This window comes from Simochromis diagramma, unplaced genomic scaffold (assembly GCF_900408965.1).
Source record: "Simochromis diagramma unplaced genomic scaffold, fSimDia1.1 OVJJ01000024.1, whole genome shotgun sequence".
NCBI classification, from domain to species: domain Eukaryota; kingdom Metazoa; phylum Chordata; class Actinopteri; order Cichliformes; family Cichlidae; genus Simochromis; species Simochromis diagramma.
This window is the reverse complement of record NW_024387332.1, coordinates 965577-979446: the sequence shown is the minus strand read 5'-3', so window position 1 is coordinate 979446 and position 13870 is coordinate 965577. Positions and strand designations below refer to the sequence as shown.

General features: G+C 45.9%; 1 protein-coding gene across 3 annotated transcripts in view; it reads right to left on the bottom strand.

The window, feature by feature from the left end:
• Positions 1 to 13870, bottom strand: part of phldb1b (pleckstrin homology-like domain, family B, member 1b) — a 109286-nt gene that overhangs the window by 44674 nt on the left and 50742 nt on the right. For all 3 annotated transcript variants that reach the window (XM_040006328.1, XM_040006327.1, XM_040006329.1), the window contains exon 5: positions 1287 to 1412. In XM_040006328.1, coding sequence (XP_039862262.1) covers positions 1287 to 1412 — 126 coding nt within the window. The remainder of the gene's footprint in view (positions 1 to 1286; positions 1413 to 13870) is intronic.

Sequence of the window (13870 nt, the reverse complement as noted above, 5' to 3'; positions counted from 1 at the left end):
CATTTTTATTTTACTCTAATGGAATCTTTACCCGTTTACTCAAGTCACAAATCAAGTAGATCTGTGAGTCATTACAAAGAGTGCAGGTTTCATACTCATACAGCAGCTTCACATTTCAGACCCACAAACTGTCTCCATCTTTTGTGTACAGTTTATACACGTTATGTGCTTGATGGAACGTGACATCCACGTGTGGTGCTTCAGTCTATCAGCTCTGTCCAGCCGTCACACCTGTACTGACTCTACCTGCACCATGAAGAGAGAGATGCTCCGAGGTATCGTAAAGACAGGAAGTGACTACAGTTTGTTGATCCTAGAGCACAAACTGCATCTGTACATCGCAGAGATTCAGCCTAACCACACTCACACTGACTCACAGCTGACACACACTAGTTCACACACAAAGATAACATGTGCCACTTTCAAGTCTTTTCAAGCTGACACGGCGGACATGCTGCGTTTATCATGGGAGTGGCATAAGCAATCTTCATCTGAACGCAACTCAGGAATGCGTAATTGGTACGTTTCTAAACAACGGAAGGCTTTCATTAGTGGATCAGGAAGTCCAGAGCAGGCAGCGTGCCTGTGTGCTATACTTATCCCCTGGTGGCACGCCGTGTCAACTGTGGGGGAGGACGGGGGACGAGATGCTGTGACAGATCCCTGGAAGTATAGCTTGCCAAGAGAAGGTACACTTACAGCTGTGGACACACACACACTTTGCCTGGAGACGCAGAGGAATGAGATGAAACATGCATGGTGTCAACTCGGTCCCAGCTGGGCCCTGCTCAGGCTCTGGGCTCCAACAGACCCTCCAAGTGACGACGAGGGTCTGATAACAGAGCTGCAAACAGAACTCTGACCAACCTATGACTCTGCAAATATAAAATGTCTTTTTAATGAAACACCAACCAAAGTAACTGAGAGCAGCTGACATTTGAAAAGCCAACAAACACACAAAGAAAAATTGGCGTCCCACTTCTGCTGCTCCACTTGCTCCACCCTTGTGTGGAGTTTACTGCTGTACAAGCAGCCACCTGTAAACTACACCTCTCCACCTCCAGCACCCACCTTTTTACCGTCTGCTCCTTTCATCCGTGCAGGCCGAGCTGAAAATGAGCTTTCTTACGGGGGAAACGAGGTCTTTCTGTTTCCTGGACAAAGTGCCAGTGCTGAGCTTTTCAAAGTGATTTGTGTTTGCGAGGTGTGGAGTCAGTGCTCCCGAGTAATAACAGACAGGATATACTACGTATGTATGTGGAAACCCCACAATAACGGCACAGTACCTGCACAGAGTCTGTAGTCCCCAGCAGAGACACTTCCTCCTTGGGGCATCATACTCTTCATCCTGAAGGCTTCCTCGGGGTGGTTGAAGCGAAAGAAGGCTGATTGGCCAAAACACAGCATACAGCCTGGAACAGAAGCACATACATTTCATTTTCACCTGTGCTTAGTCATCACATCCCTGTGCCCTGTAGCTCTGCCACGGGAAGCTAGCAGGTCACAGGTGTGCCACAATTATGTGCAGTTGTTTTAGAGTAGGTGGGGCTACAGGGGTGGGAACCTTTGGAGAACCGTTATCATTGAATACTGTAAAGTATTTTTGCCCGAAATGCCCATCCCCCACGTCACCCGCCATGCAGGTCGAGAATCACAACCAATGTTTGTCTGCAATATCTCTGAAAACTCTCCAAAAATGTCGTTTATTGAACAGTTTCTGATGTATAAACTGCTGATAAAGAACTCCTGGTCCAGCTATGAGAGGAAAACGCTCAGCACAGCCACACATGCTTAGTGCGACCAGGACATCTATGTCTATGTCAGCAAAAAAAGCAAGAGGTTTGCTGTTTGTTTGGGAACAAAGGCATCACTGCCATTCAGTAGATGGCACTAAGGCTTTAACGTGTGTGCTAACATGATGCTAACGCTCAAAAACAAGTACCAAAACTTCATTTAAAGACTATAAAGAGCTAGCTTAGCAATTCATTAGCAGAAATACTCACTTCCCCACACTAACCAACAACTTTTAGTTTCTGACTGTTTCCTGTACAGATTAAATAAATAAGACATGAACATTACAGGAATGAAGTGGACTGCTAACCATTTAGGAAGAGCCAAGATAGTTTTATTCCACATTTACAGTCTTTATGCTAAGCTAGGCTAAAGTGTCAAATTCCTTAGGTAACATAAAAACCAACCATCATCCATCCATCTTCATCCGCTTTATCCGAGGCCGGGTCGCGGGGGCAGCAGCCTAAGCAGAGAGGCCCAGACCTCCCTCTCCCCAGCCACCTCCTCCAGCTTATCCGGGGGAACACCAAGGCGTTCCCAGGCCAGCCGAGAGATATAATCTCTCCAGCGTGTCCTGGGTCTGCCCCGGGGCCTCCTCCCGGTGGGACATGCCTGGAACACCTCGCCCAGGGGGCATCCTTGTCAGATGCCCGAACCACCTCAGCTGGCTCCTTTCGATGTGGAGGAGCAGCGAAGTAAAAGCAAAGCTCTCAATTTACCGGTCGATCTACGTCCCTACCCTCACCTATGGCCACGAGCTGTGGGTAGTGACCGAAAGAACGAGATCGCGGATACAAGCGGCAGAAATGAGCTTCCTCCGAAGGGTGGCTGGCCTCTCCCTTAGAGATAGGGTGAGAAGTTCAGCCATCCGGGAGGGGCTCAGAGTAGAACATAAACACCAATCTAAATTTAAAAAGTAAACAACATTTTCCTCAAATATATTTCCTTTGACATGCAGTGAAGTACAGGAACAAAGTAGTACAAACAGTAAGCATATCTGTGTGTGTACTAATAAATATGCTGTGACTTTCCACCACAGCCCGACTCATTCCTAATATTTCACATACAGACGTGAGCAGCATCGTAACGCTCACAGAGACTGGAAACACAAACTATCCCTGAGAAACTGCTGATGTGTCTCACAGCAGCATCCAGTCTGAGCACAGAGCGCACACGACCGTTTGAATCGCCAACACAGACGTAAGTAAGGTGAACACGAGGCGTCCGAGTCGTTCTGACAGCATCAGGAACGAGCTCACAGATGCTGTGCTGACTCAACCATCATCCACACAGGGCAGAGGGCACACCGTCCTCTGGCACGGTGCAAACGGGCCACTGATGACACTTAAACCTGATATAGCTGGATGAGAAAGACTGCAGAAAACAAAGTACAGAAAAGATCTGAGACGTGTCCAAGTTCAGAAGACACATCTGTACAAACTGTCAGGACGGTTTCTCTGCTTTCTGGGAAGCAGGAAGGCACATCGGAACTACAAAGATTCAAAATATATCTAAATAGTTCCCAACTTCAAAACGTCTGACTTCTCGTCACATCGGTTTACACAGCAGAACAATCTGATCTGCCTCTGCCTGACATCCTGTTTCTGCAGGAGCTACGTCCAATTAAAGAGATAAGATGATAAAATGCCGTTTCAGCAGATCCACGATAAACAAAGTCTGGTCAGAATAATTCTATAAAGAAAACTTCACAAAATTCACATCCATCGCCCTGAGCAGCTATATTCTAGCTGCAACACGCTACAAGCTAACGGGCCGGTCACAAAATGTATGAATCACAGTGCAGTCCAATAAGCTTTAAACACAGCGGTACCTCCGTGTCCTGGTGAGAGCTCAGTGTTGCTCTCAGACTCACTTTTTAATGGTTGTACTGGAATTAGTTGAACCTGCTGCAGGTTCTGGCTGGGGTCCGCGTCCTGCCTTATAAAGGACGTCCATCACCAAATGGACTCTTCTCCAGGAGACACTTGTTGCACAAGTTAATGTGTGAAATGCTGTGTTAGAAAAGACTGAACGAACACTAGTCCTGCTGAACTCTGCTGCTCCCAGGTGGCTCAGGACTAACAGGTGCCTGTCTAATGCATTTACACAGATTTCCATTGTCAGAGTAAAAATGTGCAGTAATGGTTGTTTGACTTTGTCCACCAAACTCAGAGCCGTCCTGTGTTTGGGTGAATGTGTCTGCTACAGTGTGATGCAGCGTTTCACTCAGATGGAACCAGCGCCACACACTCCCCAGCTCTGTGTGGTGATATCAATCACATCCACCTATCTGGTTTGAACATCAGAGCACATCATTCACAGAACTCATTCAGCTCCTTCATGTGCCATGAGCCCGATAACAGATCAGCAGTCGCACGTTTATGGTTTTTTTCAATACGGCATCATTATGTCCTGCTGACATCACGAGGGAAAGGTCTTCCAGGCCAGCCGGAGATAAGATCCCTGCCTGTCGTTGTGAGGCATGAGGTAAAGACAGGAAATGCTGCTGTGATGGACGACAGAGCCAGATTGGCCTTTTATTATGGAGAGACACACACGCTGACAGCCTGGGGAAAAACACCTGATTACATCCTGAGCCGTGGGTGAGGCCTGATGGAAAACAGGTGCAGACTGCTGCTAACATGAGCTTAGCACAGAAGGGTCAATGCCACTGCAAAAAACAACAACCTGTGTAGAACGGTGCATGGACTGCTTCTTACACAGCACGCTTCTACAACTGTCTATGAAAGTGCTTCTAATATTCATACTCTGATGGACGCATCGCAGAGGAACTTGGGGTTAGCATCTTGTCCAAGATATTTGGCATGTAGACTAGAGCAGACGGGGATCGAACCACCAACCTTCAGCTACAGCCTTAGAATACATTTACTTCTCTTTTTCTCATTCGTTTGCATGTCATGGGCTGGTAACAACTATTAAAGTCTGGCTGTAAGCCACTCGAACATGGCAGAAGCACAGATGTATATGCTGTGGTCAAGTCAACATTCATGTTTTACATGAAATAATACTGTAACGTCAGAAGCAGCCACATTTGAATGGCAAGGTGGAGTAAGGTGGAGCAAGCTTTGTTAGCTGCTGGTTATGGACCAGCCTCTAGTGGCCATTAAAGGAACTGCAGGAGGTTGCTGTTTGGCAGAAGATCGCTCTTTAACTACTGCAGCATGAATAGTACCAGTTATACTCTGACTAATCGTTTACACACTAAATTTCAATGTAAAAACATAGAAAGCATCGTCCCTGTAATTAAAATGATTCCTGTACTGTAAAATAACATGTTGATGCTAAATGCTAATAATGACATTTATATTAGTGCTATAAAATGCCTGCATTAGCAGTCCAAGAGCAGAACTGTGCTGATTTACATTAGTATTTATTTCCGCCACCCGTCTCTGTTTCCACCAGTGTTACAACTAGAGATGGCACGATACCACTTTTTTATGTCCGATACCGATATCATAAATTTGGATATCTGCCGATACCGATATGAATCCGATATAGTGTTTTTTAATCAACAAAACTGTTTTTTAAATATCTTGCTGCATTTTGTATAAGTTCATACTCAAGTTTAAAACAACAACTACACTAAAGCTATTCTGTTATACCTGTATGTAAAAAAAAAATATTTCATAGTTCAGCAATACTGATCAATCTAATAAACTTAAACCTACACCATCCTCCCTATTCTGGTATTTTAAAGAGTACTTAGCGTAAATATTAAGCAACCTAACTAATAGGGTTCCAACTCCCAGCAACAACAAAAATAAAAAAATAAAAAAATAGGGAACCACCCCTCACGCTCCACCTCATGATGCTTAATCGACGTAATCAACCTTAATTTGATGCAGTGTGAAAAAAAAAATGCACAGAAATCAATTATTTTTCAAGAAATATTAAATAGATTCAACATCTTTCTTCAACAAAATTGCAGACTGCACAGATGGTACCTTCCCAAAGGAAAAAGTACTATAGCTTACTAGGGTATATTAGACTTAATAGTCACTATATACAGTAATTGACTTCTATTCATTTTACATCAAATTAAAACTTTGGGTGTAAGATTCAGATAATTATTTATTAAAAGCTCGACATTTTAAATGAGAATAAGAAAGAAAAGTATGTCTTTGTGCCCCCTTTTCCCTGTTCATGCCCTATCGGCCCCCCTGGCTAAACTTTGCTAGATCCGCCCCTGCACAGTTAGAGCCGTCAGCTACGTAGAAAAAGATCCTCGAGTAGAAAGTAATATTAAATAAATTCTAACAACAGCTGATCAAGCTTAAACGTGCTGCTGCTGTTCAGCCGCTGGTTTCCTCTTTCTGGTGCAAAGTGGGCCAAAAAAAAAAAAAAACCAGAGAGACGGACTGGCGACAGAAAAGCCGATCAGCTGATCATTAAGCAGTTTCATGATTGAAGTAGCAGCAAGAAGAGGCAGTCGCTCCATATATCGTTTGTTAAGCTTAACGCAGGAATGATTTACAAACATTCAGAGATGGACTTACACACTTGCTTTACTTCTCTCGGGATAACTTTGTCGGAGATGAAATGCCGGGTTGCTAGCGAAGCTCCAAATGCTATCCAGACCACCGACAGGTCCCGCATGCCACAGCCGCTCTATCACGTGATGCATACTGCTCCGACGTGCTAACGTTCTGAGGTGAGTTACGGCGTGTTGCAAGTTTTGTGAGGTGCTTTCGTGATATTTAATGGATCGGATTACATTTTTTATTTTTCTCCGATATCCGATCCAGTAATTTAGGTCAGTATCGGACCGATACCGATACGTAATATCGGATCGGTCCATCTCTAGTTACAACACCGTCCTCTGCATAGTTTTGGTATTTTCCACAGTTCAGTATTTGCAGGATAATGAGTGCACCCTCAGTCTAGTCACGAACGAGGAAACACAAGAACTCGCTGAAAAGGACGTTTAAAAGCAGCCGTCGGTACGCTGCTGGTGCGGCCCTCAGAGCTACGTCGCCTGAGCCTCCATGCCTTCAAGCGCTCCACAACTTCAGCGCTTATCCGACTTTTCTGCCTCCCTGCTGTGTCCTCTGGATTCTGTCCACTTTCACTGAATCACACCCCTTCCTCTGACTTGCACGAACATGATCTCCCTGGTGAACATCAACTTAGGCATTTAGGAAGCTCCTGGTTAAAACAATGTAGCTTGAAGAGGCATGTATCTGACACCGTGGTGACACAGTCATCACTCACTCTGAGCCTACAAGGGTTTGGTGATGCCTCCGCAGCCTCGTTTTCACGCAGCAGTTCTGTGTTGATTGGAACAACAGTGACGACTGAGGCTAACAGCTAGCTGCAATAACAACATTTCTTTAACATACTTACTGCTTATACAGTCCTGCTATTAGAATTTAATCAGTATTAAATATGTGCTAGTGTGCTGTATTTTGGTGGTTAGCTATTGGATTGGACATGGAAAATATCTACACTAGAAAACATAAGGTATTAGCATTTTCCGAGCCTTGGCTATGCTAATTAGCAAATGCTAAATCAACACTTACTGAAACCAACAGGGCACCAGTTTCAGCTTTATTCAGTTTCGATGTGCTGATTTATCTTTAGAAATGAATATTGAAGTGTTTCACCTTTATGTCAGATGTGAACAGAACTAATAGCAGAGGACTCGACGGCTGTCACAGACCTGTTTGTCCCACTGCCACATTTTGCTGGTTTGGCCACTTTGGAGGTGATAACATATCTTTTGTGTAGTATGTTTACCGTCATCATGAGGCCTTTATTACTCACTGTGTTTCATGGGCAAACATCTGTGGCTAAATGGAATGTGGCCGCATTAGTGATTACAGTGTGTCTTTGTGAGATACGCAGTACAGAGTCAGGTTTATGCCCGAGTTCATGCTGGATGATTCACACTAGCAGCTACTGCTTTGTTGTTCTTGGCCTTAATGCATTAGTCTCACTGCAGTTTGTGGTGTGAGCCAGCTGAATTAGTTGTGCAGTTATTAAGGATGATTCTTGCTTTAGGGTGTAAGCTCCTCGCCTGCTGCTTATGTACGTCTGACAGTGTGAGATTTACTCTGACTTTGTGTTTTTAATAGCACGGCTTTCATTTAACTGTCACTCAAACAGCTTATTTAACTGTTAAAATACAAAATTGTGATTAAGCTTCAAATTTGATAAACTGTGCAGCTCTAGTAGCACGTAATCTCAGAACGACAACCTGTTAGTGACAAACTGTTTGAGCATCTTAGCTAGCTCAGCACACAGCAGACAAAAATACCCAAAATATGTGATTCCAGTTTGAATGCTCTTTTCCTGAAAGACAAATCACTGCGATTGTAATCGAATGTTTTTAACCACTGTGATCAAATAAGCAAAAATATCAGTAACATGTAGGGCGACACAATTTCACTGACTCAAACATAAGTGAAGCTGTTGTGTTAAAGGGCATCGTCATGCCACAAAGGCCCGTTTTATACAGGACAACTGATATTCAACATCTTTTTCTTACTGTGAAGTTGACATTAGGAAAGCAGATGTGCAGAGTGGATTTAATCTTTTATAGCTGTCAGTAGGGATGGGTATCGTTTAGGTTTTATCCGATACCAGTACCAAACCGGTACTTTTGAAACTGTGCCGGTGCTTAAACGGTGCTCAAACTGGTGCTTAAAGAATGGAGAACACAAAATTGGTCCAAAAACCTCTCATGTTCAGCTGTTTTTTTTTTGTAAAAAGATAACAATGTCAGCCTTTTCTGCAGCTATGGGGCATATATGGTATCACTCTTGGCTGGAAGCAGTGCTTAAACAATGGAAAAAACAAACTTTGTCCAAAAACCTCTCATGTTTAACTGTTTTCCACTTTTTCTTTGGTCATTTTAGCCTTTTTGGCCAGGGTGAAGGGAGTATCTGCCATCAAACAAGAAGACAGCTGCATGTAGCTATGATGGTGTTTGCTAGTTCACCTTACAGGCATTAATGTAATAGCGTGGTTAGCCTACTCAACGTAAATTACACACGAACAACATTAAGCTACTCACGCAGAGAAGAACGGCTGCTGCTGCATCATCATCCGTCATCATTTCTGCTACTCTGGCAGGGCTAGGGGCCAGGACTCTCCTCTTCGGGTTTTTGGGGGATGTTGCTAACTCCGGGTCGATAACAGGCACCACACCTGCAGTAGATGTGCACGGTGTGAGGTCTCGCAGCAAGCTATCAAATACGGCGCACTTGTTGCAGGCTGCTGAAGTACAGCCAGACTTTGACCACTTCGCCTTGGGCATTTTTAATCTGTAGCTCTGCTCTAAAAGAACGTACGTACCTGGCCCCGCCTACTATCCTCGGAAACGTAAAATGATTGGCTAGAATCTAAAGTGTATCACAGCTCAGGAAAAAAAAGCACCGAAATGTGCGCTGCTTTTCGGTCTGGTTTCTACCGTTTATGTCAGAACCGGATACCGGTACCCATCCCTAGCTGTCAGGGTTTGGTGTTTGTAATCAGCTATAACAGTTGGTCCATGAAACATGGCGTCACTGTTAGTCTAAACTCCAAAAACCACATTCCTGTTCAAAGCGAGCCTCACTGCCCATCAGGAGACTTTTACCTCAGCACATTTTGGAAAATGATTTCACTGGATTTGAATTCTAATGGTCACCAGTTCATGTCTAGAACAAGTTCTGCTAAGGCTGCAGTTGTACTTCTAGCTCCATCTTTGCTCAGTCCAGGACTCTGAGTGCCATCACTGCACTATGGAGACCTCCACACATCCACGCCCAGCTCAGGCTGAGAGGAAGCCAACTTTACAGGATGTAAAGGACAGCTCACTGGTTTGTCATGGACGACACCCGGACAGGCTGCACACATGCCTGTGAGATTAGACCACTAACTGCCACAGACTGTGAATAAATCACACCACTGTGGGGCTGTCCCGTGGACATGTGGACATACGGGACACGGTGATGCAGAGGCTGCTGGAGGGTGATGGACAAGAGGACATGTTTCTCCTCCTCGGTCTCTCAGCACTAACCTCTGCTGGCACTGACTGTGTGTGTCTGTGCGTGTGTCTGTGTGTGTCTGTGCGTGCGTGTGTGTCTGTGCGTGTGTCTGTGTGTGTCTGTGTGTGTCTGTGCGTGTGTCTGTGTGTGTCTGTGCGTGTGTCTGCGTGTGTGTCTGCGTGCGTGTGTGTCTGCGTGCGTGTCTGTGCGTGTGTCTGTGTGTGTGTGTGTCTGTGTGTGTGTGTCTGTGTGCGTGTGTGTCTGTGCGTGTGTGTCAAATCAAATTCAAATTCAAATTCAAATTTTATTTGTCACGTACACAGTCATACACAGTACGATATGCAGTGAAATGCTTGGACAACTGCTCGTGACCTAAAGAAAACAAAAAAAAGGAAAGGCTATGAATAAGATAGGAAATAAATATGAAAAATTAAAAAAGGGTAAATTTAACTAGGAAGGAATAAAATATAAATTAAGGTTAAAACTGAAATAACTGTACAACACAAATTAGAATGAAGGGTAAATTTAACTGGGAAAGAATAAGATAAAATATATAAATTAAAGTTGAAAATAAAATAACTGTACAACAAAATACACAATATAGAACTATATAAGAATGTATGAATAAATCTAAATCTAAATAATATATACACAATAACAGCAGCTGTACAAGTATTAACCGGAAATGAAGAGTATAGTGACCAGTGTTGTGCAAAAACAAAGTCCAGAAAGTCCAGTGTGTGTGTAAGAACTATATGTGTGGGTCAGTACTGTGTGGTGGTGTGATTGAGAGACCGTATCGCCTGCGGGAAGAAGCTCCTCCTCAGTCTCTCTGTGTTGGTCTTCAGGGAGCGGAATCGCTTTCCTGACCTCAACAGAGAGAACAGTCCGTTGTTGGGATGGCTGAGGTCCTTCACGATCTTCCTGGCCTTGGTCCAGCACCGCCTGCTGTAGATTGAGTGCAGGTCAGGGAGCTCGGAGCGGATGGTGCGCTCAGCTGACCGCACAACCCTCTGTAGAGCTCGTCTGCCCTGCATGGTGCTGTTCCCGAACCAGGTTAAGATGTTTCCCGCCAGGATGCTCTCTATGGTGCACGAGTAAAAGTTCCTGAGCACCTTGGAGGGCAGTTGGAAGTCTCTCAAGCGTCTGAGGTGGTAGAGACGCTGACGGGCCTTTTTCACCACGGTGTTGATGTGACAGGACCATGACAGGTCCTGCGTGATGTGAACTCCGAGGTATTTGAAGCTGTCCACTCTCTCCACTGGGCACTCGTTGATGACGGGGGTCTGGTAGTTCCTCTCCTGCTTTGTGCTGAAGTCCACTATCAGCTCCTTTGTCTTACTGACGTTTAGAAGGAGGTTGTTCCTCTGGCACCAGTTCTCCAGATTCCTAATCTCCTTCAGGTAGGCCGTCTCGTTGTTATCAGAGATCAGGCCCACCACGACGGTGTCGTCAGCAAACTTGATGATGGTGGTGGAGCTGGTAGTGGCCACACAGTCATATGTGTACAAAGAGTACAGCAGGGGGCTCAGAACACACCCCTGGGGGGCTCCAGTGCTGAGAGTGGTGGAGGCTGAGACATGTCCGCCCATCCTTACTGCCTGTGGTCTGCCAGTTAGGAAGTTGGAGATCCACAGACACATAGATGAGCTGAGTCCCAGATGCTCCAGCTTGGTGGTGAGTGTGGAGGGAATTATGGTGTTAAATGCAGAGCTGTAGTCTATGAAGAGCATTTTAACATAATTCCCCCTTCTAGTGTCCAAGTGAGTGAGTGATGTGTGGAGGAGATGAGAGATGGCATCGTCTGTGGAACGATTTGACGGTAAGCGAACTGTAGTGGGTCCAGTGTGTCTGGTAGTGAAGAATGATGAAGTCTCTGACCAGGCGTTCAAAGCACTTCATCACTACTGAGGTGAGGGCTACAGGGCGATAGTCATTTGAGAGAAGCAGGGTGGGGTTCTTTCGGGACAGGAACAATGATGGACTCTTTGAAGCATGTGGGGATCACCGACTGAGATAAAGAGATGTTGAATATCTCAGTGAACACAGGAGCTAGCTGGTATGCGCGTATGTGTGTCTGTGCGTGGTCTGTGTGCGTGCGTGCGTGTGTGTCTGTGTGCGTGTCTGTGTGTGTGTGCATGTCTGTGTGCGTGCGTGTCCGTGTGTGCGTGTGTCTGTGTGCGTGTGTGTGTCTGTGTGTGTGTGTGTGTCTGTGCGTGTGTCTGTGCGTGCGTGTCTGTGTGCGTGTCTGTGTGCGTGTCTGTGTGCGTGTCTGTGTGTGTGTGTCTGTGTGCGTGTGTCTGTCTGTGTGTGCGTGCGTGTCTGTGTGCATGTGTGCGTGTCTGTGTGCGTGCGTCTGTGTGTGTGCGTGTCTGTGTGTCTGTGTGTGTGTGTGTGTGTGTGCGTCTGTGTGTGTGTGTGTGTGTGTGTGTGTGAGAGGCTGCCCAGGATCAGCCCGACAGAGATCACACAGTTCATAGATGAGCGTTCAGAAACAGTGGCAGGCTTGTCCCACTCACACTGTGGGAGTGGGCTGTCATGCTGAATGCACTGGAAGCTCTGACTGTGCAGGATAAGAAACATGACAGCATCGTCCATCAGAGGAGAGGCTAATAATCGACCTGTGAAACTTTCACATTCACCCAGTGATTCCCAGTTTAGGCACATCTATGGTTTCCTTATTGTTCTTCATTTATACTGGTTTACACTGGGGATGCTCACATTAGACTCATGGAAATAATCCTCCTCACTTCAGATAGTGTCCGTCTCCTGAATCCGAACTGGAAGCTGGGTCCACAGAGGAGGGGCCTGAAAACTGAACTGCCTCCCATTAAGTACTCTGGGAACAACAGGTAAGCTTTACTGGGCTGGTCTTTACTGTCAGGGCGAGTGGGGTCTGATAACTCAACACTCCGTGTGTGAGCATTTAACAGGGGAGGAGCCGGTATGGGACAGACGTGCTCGCTCCGTCTGGTCCCGGTCAGTGATGTCTCAGTCTTCTGTTTCTGGATCTTTATGTCCCAACAGAGCGTTTTCCACGCTCACATACATGACATAGTAAACACACGTGTTCCCAACCACACGTGTGTGTCTCAGTTTCATGTCAGAACCCTGCTGTGACAAACATCTGTTCATTTAACAATAACCCGAACACGCTGACATTTCCAGGGATGAAGAGACGACGACCTTAAAAGGGAAGTTTGTCCTCATTTATTCCTGAATCCCAAAGCAGAAGTGATGTGACATTTACCAAACCGCTCCATCTGCTGAAACGCTGCCGGTGAAGTCCATGACGAGAACTCTGTGCCAATCAGCACTTCAGTGCAGCTTCTCATCGGAGGGATGCTCCCGCTGTGAGGAGCATCAGATGGTCCTCCACCAAACAGGTACAGATTTATCATCCAGGGACACGAGAAGCATTCACCCGGGTGAGGTTTACACAGATGCTCTAAACGGGCCGTGGATCCCACTCAGTGCAGAGGAGCTGGGGCGAGTCAGGGCGATAAATCACGCTCCATATGGAGCAGCCACACGGTGACACTGACAAAGTGCTGCGCTTCATTGGGCAGCTACAGGACCTATGGTAATTTAGACTCATTGCAAAGCCAATAAAAAGGAACGACAAATGTTCCTCTGGGAGACGTCAAACTCACTCAGCAGAAAGAGCGAGCAGGACACAAGCTTATCTCTACTGTCTGCTCTCAAACGCCAGCCTCCACCCGAACACTGAGGCTTTCCATCTCATCTCCACCGCTAACAGACCTGCCTTCGTCATACTGAACACAGCACAGGGTGGGACGATTAATGAGGCAGCAGAGAGGCCGAACCCTGACCACGCAGAGGAATGAAGCACTCCTAAAACCACACAGTCTGTTACTTAGACGAGAAGGGCTCTGAGGGAAAGACTTCAGGATGGGTCTCCTTCTGACCGCAGCTTCATCTTCAAGCGTTAGCCATGAATTATGCTAATGACACAGAAATATTTCCAAGAACAAAACTTGTATGTCCCCAGGTGGCCCAGGACGACTCCACAGTCCTCAAACGTCCTGCTTAGCTGGGGTGACAGGAAAGATGAACTGAGGGGTGAT